The 11,364-nt window shown below is 35.3% G+C and overlaps 1 protein-coding gene across 3 annotated transcripts in view; it reads left to right on the top strand.

The window, feature by feature from the left end:
• The first annotated feature begins 980 nt into the window (after nt 1–980).
• The window catches only part of SCN2A (sodium voltage-gated channel alpha subunit 2), a 62,518-nt gene continuing 52,134 nt past the window's right edge, over nt 981–11,364 (top strand). For 2 of the 3 annotated variants that reach the window (XM_080601139.1, XM_080601137.1), the window contains exons 1-3: nt 982–4,491; nt 5,996–6,314; nt 9,522–9,642. In XM_080601139.1, the coding sequence (XP_080457265.1) occupies nt 6,048–6,314; nt 9,522–9,642 (388 nt within the window). In that variant the 5' untranslated portion in view covers nt 982–4,491; nt 5,996–6,047. Of the gene's footprint in view, nt 4,492–5,995; nt 6,315–9,521; nt 9,643–11,364 lie in introns of all 3 variants that reach the window. The other variant, XM_080601138.1, reaches the window with a different exon arrangement.

Here is an 11,364-nt window from a genome sequence, read left to right as displayed (position 1 = left end):
GAGCTTGGATTACTGAGCATGCAATGCAGCGCAATATGAAACACAAACCTCAAGCACAGGAAAAATGATTTTTATCAGCTGTCTACTGATTTCAACAGTGAAGTAGTGAGACCATAAATCTTAGCAGAGATCCTACACGAACTGTAAATCTTCTCCCTTCAGACGGAGTAGTCATACAGTTTTTCATGCAGTGCCATAGGATGCTGAAGCATCCAAAAGGGTGTAGCCCTTTGAGACAGAATGATATTTTTCCAGAATTTATTTTATCCATGTGTAGGAATAGTGGTGGTGGAAGGTGCAAGTAGGAGAATGGACTAGAGAATGGTTCTTTTAAATTTGGTTGGTTTAATTTCTTCGTGTTGGGCTACGGGAAAATAAAAGTAGTTGGAAGGAGAAAGAGGTGAGTAAATTAAATCTTGGGGCAGATCTTGCCTATTCCACACCAATACTTCCTGAGGCACTATCTTCTCTTCCTCTGTAAAGAATCCTGTAAGATTTTTCATACTTGTGATGGGACCTTTGCTCAGTCCCCCACTGACTTTTGGCAAACTTTCTCAACCAAAAGTGACTGCAGTCAAAACCCATTTCTTTTCTGCTTCTGTAGTATGTAAACAATAAGCTTTTGTTTCCTTGAGGCAAAGGAATAATGCTTTGATGTTTTCTTGTTAGCTATGTTTTTATTGCTGCGGTCTGAATTCTCTCCAGAAGGCCCCCATCAATTAGAAGAGTAGTACCCAAGTTGGTCATGGTGTTCCAACTAGACTTTGCAATGCTCGGAAGAGTAGAAGATCATTTCACAAGTTTATAAATCAAGTTTGTTTTTTCTTTTTTTTTGCAAGACACGTTTTTAGTCATGCTTGGTTTCTGATACAGTGAGTACTCCATATATTTTTCTGCAGAACTATTCCATATATTTTTCTGCAGAATTATTGGTAAGTTTTTCTACCTTGCCCTGTAATTTTCCAGTGGTTATTTAAATATAAATATAAAACTTAGGACTTACAGCTCTTGAATTGCATCATTTTTTGAGACCTATTTCTTCTTTGTCAGGACTTGTAGTCCTGCCAGTTCCACATAATCAGCAAAGTTAGCAAACAATTTTTCCTTCTTCTAGGATCACTATGAGTAATTCAGTAGTTACAGTAAATATTTTAGGTAGCATGGAGAGAAGAGACAACAAGAATTTCTTTAGATTCAGTGTATGGGATTAAATGTGTAGTATTTAGAAGACAGAACTCTCTTCCCAATTTCTCTCTTCTTCTCCCTCTGTTTGCTCTTTAAAAGCAAAAATTACTATTTTATTTTAGAGCATAAACTTTTTTTTTTTAATTTAAGATTAATTTTCTTAGAGTAGTATTTTGAAAACTACAGCAAATTCCAAAGTAACCTACACTTTGGTCATAGTTGCTAATTACCATTATATTTTTGGGACAGATTTTATTTGAAATTTGTATTAATTGTTTCAGCAACGAAAGTAGAAATACGCCAATGTAATTTGCTCCAGTCACAAATTTAGGAAGCATTGTCAAAGAAGGAGAAAGCTGTTCTGCAGAAAAGACTAGATGGGCTTGATGACTAGCATTACTGGAATGAGATGAAATTCAGAACTATAAATGAAAAGGCATGCACTTAGGGACAATTCTGTTAGAGTACAGGAACACACAGCTGGGAATAACTGAGAGTAAAAGGATCACAGAACCACAGAGTGATGGCAAGTTGCCACTTGTGCATTTTAATGCTCAACCTTAACATTTAACACACAGTTTAATTTTTACAGAGTTTTGAGAAGAAGCACTTTTTTTTTCTTTTTTTTTTTTTTATTTTATTAATCAGGGTTATCTATAGATGAAGGGCTCCTAGACATCCTGGAAATGACCCAGAAGTTTCTCAGCTCTGTCCAGTCAAAAACTCATTCCCTGTCATGTAGAATTTCTTTACGTGTGACACAGAACACTTCTTCCACTCTGCCTTTTATGGGGACCATGAGTGCTTCTTCACTGCATGAATAGAAAATAGGACAAAGTCCACTTCGCGCTTTCAGACATGCCAGAATAGTGGGAATGTGGATACCACTGGTGATAGAACTAGTCATAAAGTTTATCCATGGCTGTGGGTAGGAAATTAGACAACAGTTGAATGTTAACTATTATCAGAATTCGTGTTATTCCATATTTATATTTTAGGTAGTTTTTGATGTGAACAATGATTTTTAAATGTAAGTTACATTTGATTGGTTTTTGATTGATACTTACTGTTCGATTTAATCGTTATCTCTTCCTATCTCTATTAATTTTATCTATCACATTTAATATAGCTATGTAGCATCCAATTAATACTTTTTAACAATTGTTACTAGTTTCTCTGCCTGTACTACTGTGGTCTCCTCTTTAGAAATATATATATTTCTCTTTTAGATTGCAAAGACCATATTGCATTTCCTTCCCATCTGTGTCTCTAAAGTGCTTGTTCTTTTCACCTTACAGTCTAGCAAGACCCTAGACCCAAGTATCTAAGGCAGTGGGATAGTGTCCCACTGGCTGTTTTCTTTTCGTCTGTACTGTTCACTGTTTTTCCTAACTCAGTGCCTGTAGATTGTATAGCACAGGTGGAAATCAAATTGAGGTCTCAACTAATTTCTGACCCATATCATAAGTAATAAATAATCAGACTAATCATACAGTTTAATGTAGTATAACAGTAGTGGCAGAGTGAAGCCCCTTTTCCATATTGTGTGGATTACCCAAGCTTTTCAGGTACTTGGTTTATTTTATCTTTCATAAGCAGCTGCATAAACACATATACACATCCACATTTATTAATAATCAACATCCTTTTGTAGTTAGAAGCTGCTTTACCCCTTCTGTGAATTTGTGCTGTCTCATAATCCTCTTATTTTGAAGCTGCAGAGCAGCTCCAAGTAAACCACGGTCCTAAGAGGAGCCAGCCAGAAGTTGTCATCCAAAGCTTTTTAACCAAAAAAACTGATTGCATAGAACTGTTTGCAAAATTGCTATGGATTTCATTCAATCATTTGTGAAAGTAGAAAACCACATCAAAAGACTTTTCATTCTAACAGTGCTTTTACTATAATCTTAAAATATTCTGTAGTGTTTAAATGATTCAGAACCAATTCATTACTTCTGATGTGATTAAATTACATTTGTTGTTTGACACACTTGTTCTTAATTGCTTAAAAGTTTTGAAAACTCTCTTTTGATCCAATCAAACTGTTCTTTCTCTTGCCACAATTGCCAAAGAACCAAATTATCAATATTTGTCCTTCTTTTCACTGTCCTCTTTTAAATGCCACAGAAGTGGCTTTTCTTCTGCTTTTGTGTTCTTTCCTTCTCCAACCTTTCTCACTTTATAGTGACCCTTTACTTTTTATTACTTTCCACAGCTTCTTTAATCCTTTTCACAGCTCAAGGAAAGGAGATGGCAGAGGGACCGAAATAAATGACTACCGGAAGGTCTGAATCTCTAGGTACAGGAATGTGTTGCTTGAAAAGTTTGAAAGAGATTTGGGTATGTGTGAGAGTAGGAGGGAAGGGCGGAATATTTCTGGTCATGAAAGACAGAGGATAGAATAGTGGTATCAATGCAGTGGGAGAAAGAATGAACATCAGTAAGTGTAGAAAATACAGATTAAGCAGGAGAGAGAAAAGAAGTAAGATGACATTTAGGTTGTGTGCAGCCCAAAGCTGATTGACTTGCCACATGGGAAGGGCTTGTAGTGCTCCTGCTGGTCTCATCTTGTTCCCTACAGATAGTGGGTGATTACTGTACAGCAATTCTCTATTGCAGTGAACTTTACAAACTGCCACCCTTCCTCTGCGTTGCTGGGTTTCCCAGATTTAGAAAGAACACACATCAAATGTTCTATGTATGTATATTAGAAAACAGATACAAGTTTTGGTTGAAAATAAACCAGACTGCTGGGAGGCTCAGCAACTGCTTTGGTTGTACACTTGCCTGTGCAACCTCCATTTTTCTATTTCTCTTACTTTGCTATCCCTCCTACTTTCTTTTCTGTGTCACCTTCCAGTTTTAACAGCTATGGTCTCAACAGCAGTAGCTGCTATATATTCAAAAGAATTTTTGAGAATCCAGAGACCTGGCTGGTTATATAAAATTGAATATTTTAGTCCCCGAGTCTCAGCTTAAGCAAGTGTTCGAGCATGCAAAAATTCTTTACCATTTCTGACAGAAATTTATGGATATATATCAGTACCATCTAGTGGCAATAACAGTTACAACACCTAGTAGTCTCTCACAGGAAATGCCAGAGTTGACTTCAATATCCAGGATCCTTCAGCAGGAAGTTAGGTGTGGTCTGTAGAAGGAGAATTTAAAAAAAAAAAAAAAAAAGAAAGAAAGAAAAAAAGGAAAAAAAAAAAAAAGAAGAAGAAGAAGGAAAAGACATGATGGAATTTTAGCTGCAGTCTTCCCTGGTGCCATTCCAAACCCACATAAGTGCAAGATTCTACACTGGTAATCAATTTTTAATTGTTTTCTGCAGTATTAAGACAAGATTATGCTTTTTTCTGTAATTGACTATAAAATCTGACAGGATTCTGCAGTAGGACCACTTGCATTTTCCTAATTAACCCTTCTGCTGCTACTGGTCTGTGCATGTATTCCAGCAGCAGTTTGCTACAGACCGTCCATGACAGAATGCACCAGGTGCATTTGCCCGCAGTGGAAGAGGATGTTTGCAGGGAGACCTGCAGGAGTTGGGATGTGTGTGGATGTCTATGTAGGTGTAAATGGCTATATGCATATGGATGAAAAGGAGGAGAAAGTATCCTGCCGCAGTTTATTTAGCAGGCTTCCAAAATAGGAATTTGTTGCAGCTGTGCTGGAGTATGTGTATTTAGAGAGACAGTAAAATAGGATCATACTGATTGTATTCTGACTATTGTATCATTTTAATTTGATAATTGTTTCCTGGGTTTATTTACTTATACAGAAGTTATTTTTTACTGCATTTTCTGTATTTTTAATGTGCTTACTCAGGACAAGGACTCTCGAGAAAAATGCGTGAAGGCTATGGCAGAGATCATGTTTATGATTTCATATTAAAGTATTTGCATTAGAAATATTTTCTGTTTGTTCTTTTTAACTGAACTGTCTGGAGACATTAAGAAAAGATGGTTCTGCTCTTACTACTGAAAATTGTTAAAAAATATATACAATTTATATGGTATCAATCCTAAAAGGTCAACAAGTGCATTATCTAATGATTAAATATAATTTTTGTTTAATTCAGCAATTCTTCCAGTGCACAGTGTGCTGCTAGGCAGGGGATCTGAATTCAGGTGCTTATGCCTGATCCCTTGTTTCCTGAGCTGGCAGCTCTGCAAAGGCAGCATATTTGTACCTGAGCAGAAGGAGCATCTCACATTGCTTTCAAGTGATCCCTTTGGCTTTATGTGGCAGTAGTGGATTCTGAGAGTGATTACTGGTCCATGTTGTTGTAGGGATGGTTGGTTCAAGTTACAGCTTTCAGGATTATAAAATGGTGAACTGACTGGAGTTTCACTCCTCAAAACTGAACCATAAACAATTCCGAACTGCTGGTGCCTCACTGAATGCGCTGGAAAATATCTCCTACTTTATTCATTGGATTGATCATAGGATTACCCTTGAAAAAGGCAAGATGATGTTATTGTGTTATATGTGACATTTTTATACAATCTTTTTTTTTTTTTTTGACAATCTACCTTCACAAGGACTAAGAATTTTTTAAAGTAAATGTCACAAGAATTGATGCTTTCACCTCCAAGAGGTTAGCTGCAAAAGAAAATGGTTTGTCTAGAAAAAAAAAAAAAAATTCACAGCAATCTCCTCTTGGATGATAATTACTGTCTTTAATAAAGATGTCCCACAGAAAATTCTATGAAGGTATATTCCTTTACATTGTCTATGGCTATTTGTGTTGCTCTAAAATGTTTGTTTTTGTTTTTGTTTTTGTTTTTTTTTAATATATTTTTAGCACTTTTTTATGAGAGAGGCTAAGCAGTAATTAAGAGGTGCAGGATGAAAAGATGGCACAATCAGTGCTGGTACCACCAGGACCTGACAGCTTCCGCTATTTCACAAGAGAATCACTTGCAGCGATTGAACAGCGTATCAATGAAGAAAAAGCTAAGAAATCCAAACAAGAACGCAAAGATGATGATGATGAAGATGGCCCAAAGCCAAACAGCGACTTGGAGGCAGGAAAAACACTGCCATTTATTTATGGTGACATACCTCCAGGAATGGTGTCCGAGCCCTTGGAAGACCTGGACCCATATTATATCAATAAAAAAGTGAGTGTGTTGTACATGTCTATGAAACCTTAAGAAGATAAAAATAGAGCATACTCTCTCGCAGTCTCCTTTGCTTTACACTGTTTCGGACCCAGTCTTTATTTAAAATTACATTCCCCTGGCAGCTGATTTAATTGGCAGAAATCTCAGTTGTAAGAACCGAAGTTAGTAATGCAAGTTGGTGGAACCTAGTCTGTAGGTAGAGATGCATTTATGTTTATTTTGATATACTTGGCATGTTACTAAAATTTGTAGCTTTCAGTGTTTCATATGCGGGAAAAATCATGAAAAAGTAGCACAAGGGATATCTTTAGAATGTTATTATTTCATTAATTGTTCTGTTTTAGAAGTGAAAGGAGCAGATCTTCATCCTGAAACCCATCTGAAAGGTAGCTAGACACATCACTAGCTTTCATCACTATCGCACAAAAAGCCTACGCTGCTTTCTCTTGTTCGTAAGAATAGGGAAGTATGCAAAGGTAATTTCTCAAGATATGCTGAAGATCTTCCTCTTTCCTCTTCGTTCACTGTATAGAGGAATCGTATATCCAATTTACATACTCTGTGTTAAAAGTTTTTCACAACCAGATTTATATTGCTCTGATTGTTATTAAAGAGGAGGTGGCAAAAAAAAAGAGGCAGGTAAAGAGGATGTAGAAATTCCTCTTGGAGTGTTTGCAGAAGTAATTCAAATAATATTTTATAGATTTTTTTTAATAAGAACATGTATTCTCTCTCTTTCTCTCTTTTTTTTTTTTTTTTTTTAAACAAAATAATCTATAACAACTGTGGAGCCAAACGCAGTAGTACTAAGCTTTAGACTTTTGTCTGGATGGAATTAGGTTTCCTCCAGAACTCCATTTCCTTAAGATTTGGCATCATATGTATTGCATCATCATTATTCTACCAGAAAAGAAGAAATTACTGATGAATTTTCTGTCTCTGTCATTTTTTCTTGTTCTTTCTTTTGTTTTTCTTGTGGAATTTATCAAGTGAGTGAAAACAAATGAATTAAAAAACAACAACAACAAACCAAACATGAAAGCAAAAAATGACTGAAGAAAATGGAAGAAAACCCTCAAGAAATGTTAGGAGTCAAATTTGAACTAATTAAAAAAAATTTAAAAAAATCCTGCAGGAATTAGGGATTTACCTTATCACCAGTATGGACCTTAGAGACAACCTAGACAACCTAAACAGAGACAACAGCTTTAAAAACTAAGCTCTACCTTAAATTTTCATTGCAGAATTTCCAAATCTCAATTCATTCTATGGAGAATTGTGACTTAAATTTTCAATTAAATTTTAAGTTAAATATTGTGTTCTGCTCTCTTTACTCAAGTGGTTAATCCTGTTGAAGTCAGGAAGTACAGCAAATGAGATTTGGGTCAAAGTGCTGGTTCCTTTCCTTCCTGCTTTTCCAGTTCTGTAGTAATAAAAAAAAAAAAAAAAAAAAAATGGTGCTGGAAATGCTTAAATTAACACACGTATTATCATGGTTTGGAAACCAGAAAAGTAATTCTGCAATTTATTGTGAAAACGAAGTACATACCTTCTGAATTGCTTGCTCTAGAGTGAGAGACATACATAGCAATTGCCTTGATTTTTTTCAAAAGCATAGTGGTTTCTAGCTTGAGATGTAAGATTTCAAACTACACACATTGCAATCATATTTCTCCTGATATTTTTCTTAGTGTTCTTTGTATCTTTTTGAACATCTTTTTTGTGTATTTAGGTCAGGTTCCATTTTAATTTTTCAGTATGTCTTGGTTGGCCAGCACTGCAGAAATAATGCTTCAACAGATGTTTTGACAGAATAAAAGGAACAGAAGACGTGAGAAACTCTGATTTTGGGGTAGAGTTTCTTGAACTCAGAAAGGAGTATTAATGGAGTTGAAAAGCAATGATAAATAAGATAGCACATTAGAGACTCTTTCTTTCTCCTCTACAATTAAGTACCAAAGTATGGCTTGAGAATCAGCATGTATCTGAGAATGGAAATGTGTTCACTTTGGAAGAGCTAAAGTTTATGATTTCAAGCAGGGGGAGGCCTCATGTTTCCAGGATTTCAGCTGCTGTATTTGGCACACCTGCTCAGAAGGCAGAGCATAATCTTTGCAAATGCTGCCCTCTGATTCCAGCTGTGGTAGATGATGGCTCCTGGCAGTGCTCCAGGTTTGCATGGCTTATGTTCCCTTTCGGCTTTTTAGGGCTGCCACAAAGCTAACTAGATCCTCTTACCTTCAAAGCACATGAACTTTCACCCGTGTTTGGAAAGAAGAGATAATAGAAATAGGAATTTATCCAAATACATGGTAATCTAAATAATAATAATAATTATAATAATAATAATAATAAAAAAACATACTGCATATTAAACACTTTATCCTTCTTTATTTCCCAGGTTTTAAGGAAAAAATATTACATTTATAAATGCTTTTTTAATGTTAGCAGTATGCATGAGTTATTGATGAAACCATGGAGAAACAGTGAAAATACATGGATTATTGAATTCTGTATTAGGTAAAAGTAAAGCATGGCATAAGAAAAATAGAATTGCAGGTATGAAACTCTCAAAAGAAATAGTTCAAAAGAGAAGCAATATGTTATTCTTTTCATAGAGTACTGTGAAAACTATCCACTGCATTAATGTTATGTCCAAAAACTGCAGTTTCCTTTTTTGCAATTTCACCTTTGAAAATTATATCACTCCACGCACTATTGTCTTAGTACTTTCATGGTGTGATAATTAATGCTGGTTATTTGGAATGCTGGTGATTAAATGATTCATTACAGTTTTTGAAAGTTGTGTACATCCGTATTTTTGTTATAAGCTGTAGAAAATATACGAATACCTCAGATATTAGTACCTTCGCCTACTACCTTTGCACCTTATGTACCTGTCTTTGTTTTCTAGCTAGCAATAGCAGGATTGCTTATGATTTCTAAATAAATGCTCAAAATGTTTTCATGCAAGTTTATTGATAGTAATTTGACTGGAGTCTGCTATATGTGAACTGGACAAGGGGATTGTGATTCTGGGGCAGGCAGGGTGGGGTGGGGAGGTGCAAATAGAAGAAAAGTCTGACCAAATACATTTCATTTCAATTATGAAATGAAAATTATTCAAGGTTTGAATTTGTAAACTGTTTGTTACTTGTTAGTATCTTTTAAGTGTTATTTTCCATTCTGTGTTCTTTTTTCCAGACCTTTATAGTATTGAATAAAGGGAAGGCAATATTCCGATTCAGTGCCACCTCTGCCCTGTACATGTTAACTCCTTTCAATCCTCTTAGAAAAATAGCTATTAAGATTTTGGTACATTCATATCCTTTTCAAGTGGTTAGTCTAAAATTGTAGTCAATGAGATGTTACTTAGTTTTTAAATCATTCTCTGATGCATGTTCCAAGATCAACAGGATCCATAGTGCTTTGTCCTTCTTCTCTCTACTGTTTCTCCCATCTTTTTCCCTTTTTATTGTTGTGTTTGTTTGTCATTGGTGGAAGCCAGATATTAGAAGCCAGATAACCAATCATCTTCCTTTACATTTTTTCTTGTGTCTTTCTTCTTCCTCCACCTATTTATTTTTTTCCTTCCCTCTTATTTTTCATGTAATCCTCACATCTTTCATCTTTTCCCCTCCCACCACATTTTTTTCACAAACGGACATACTGCTCAAAATACTTTCAGTTCTTCACTGACACTTTGTGTTAAAACCAAATCTTTTATCCCAGTTATGTACTCGCATGAATATTTAGTGAAAATATGGTTTCATTATTCCTTTTCATTTTCATATTCAGATCCCACTTGCAGAAGGCTAGTTTGATAGAACTGCATAGGTTTCTTGTCTTACACATTCTCAGTCCGATATGTGTCCAGCCTGTATTTATTTCTTGATCATTATTGCCTTATGCATTTGTAATTCTGTAGATACTGTAATATCAGTCTTCAAGTAGGTCCCGGTATTTCCACATTATAGGTAGAGATTTGCAAAGGTAAATGGTCATAATGTCTCATTTTGTCTTTCTCAGTGTTTTGATATGTGACTGCAATGGGCATTCCATTGGTCTGGTCCCAAATACTGATACAAAGTCATTGAGGGCTTTGACTTCAAAAAGTTTTTTACTTAAGGAGAACATACGAATGTTTGCACATTTATATTTCAGAGAAGTCTACCATAACCACACTGAAAGCAGTTTTCTGTAGCATTACATAGAGGTATCTTAAGATCGTGTAGAATAAACTTTGGAAGGATTATGTAATAATTTTAATATAATGGAAGTCTGTTAATTATGATTATCTAATACGCATTGGATGTTGTTATCAACGTCTAGCCTACAAATGACTTCAGAATCAGTCATAACACTGCATAGTCTGTTTTATATTTGCTTGCTAAAAGTGCCACTACAAATAACTATTTGAGAGTTATGTGACATTCTGTAGCATGTAACAGAGCATTATTCAATTACATGGAGTAATGGAAGATCATGGAAGTAAGATGGTAGTAAATAGCTGTAGTGACCAAAGTCAGAATATTAAAAATCATTGTTTAACATTTTGGGAAGGTACATTCCAGTTATTTCTCGCCTGATGAAAGAATAGTGGGGATTTTCAACCGTGAGAGGATATTTCTTCAAAAGGGGATTTTTGAAGCCTACATTATGGGCTTGTGAAGTAGTCATAACACATTATTTGTTATGTTTTAGAATACTGTCTTTTCTCTTCTGCTCCTTTCACTTATTAATTATACAGCAAGAAGCTACGTTCCAAGTAAAAGATTTGAAATCTGTTTAATGAGATGAAAGACCTGGAGAATTGCTGACTGTAATGTCACTAGTTTGACAGTTCAGAAGGCAGAGGTATTTACTGTTGCTTGAAGGTTTTGTTTTGTTTGGTTAATGTAGACATATAAAGGGATGTGTGAGGGGAACATCACAGTACTTCCCACACCATAATACTCAGATTCCTGGAGTGGAGCACCGTGTCAACCTGCATTTTAGTTAAATAAACTAAAGCTCTTAAAATCGAGTTTTGCTCTCTCTCTAATTT

Source organism: Anser brachyrhynchus, assembly GCF_964034855.1.
Source record: "Anser brachyrhynchus genome assembly, chromosome: 7".
In the NCBI taxonomy this organism is placed as follows: Eukaryota; Metazoa; Chordata; class Aves; order Anseriformes; family Anatidae; genus Anser; species Anser brachyrhynchus.
Note: the sequence above shows the minus strand (reverse complement) of the source record. Positions and strands in the feature narration are given on the sequence as shown.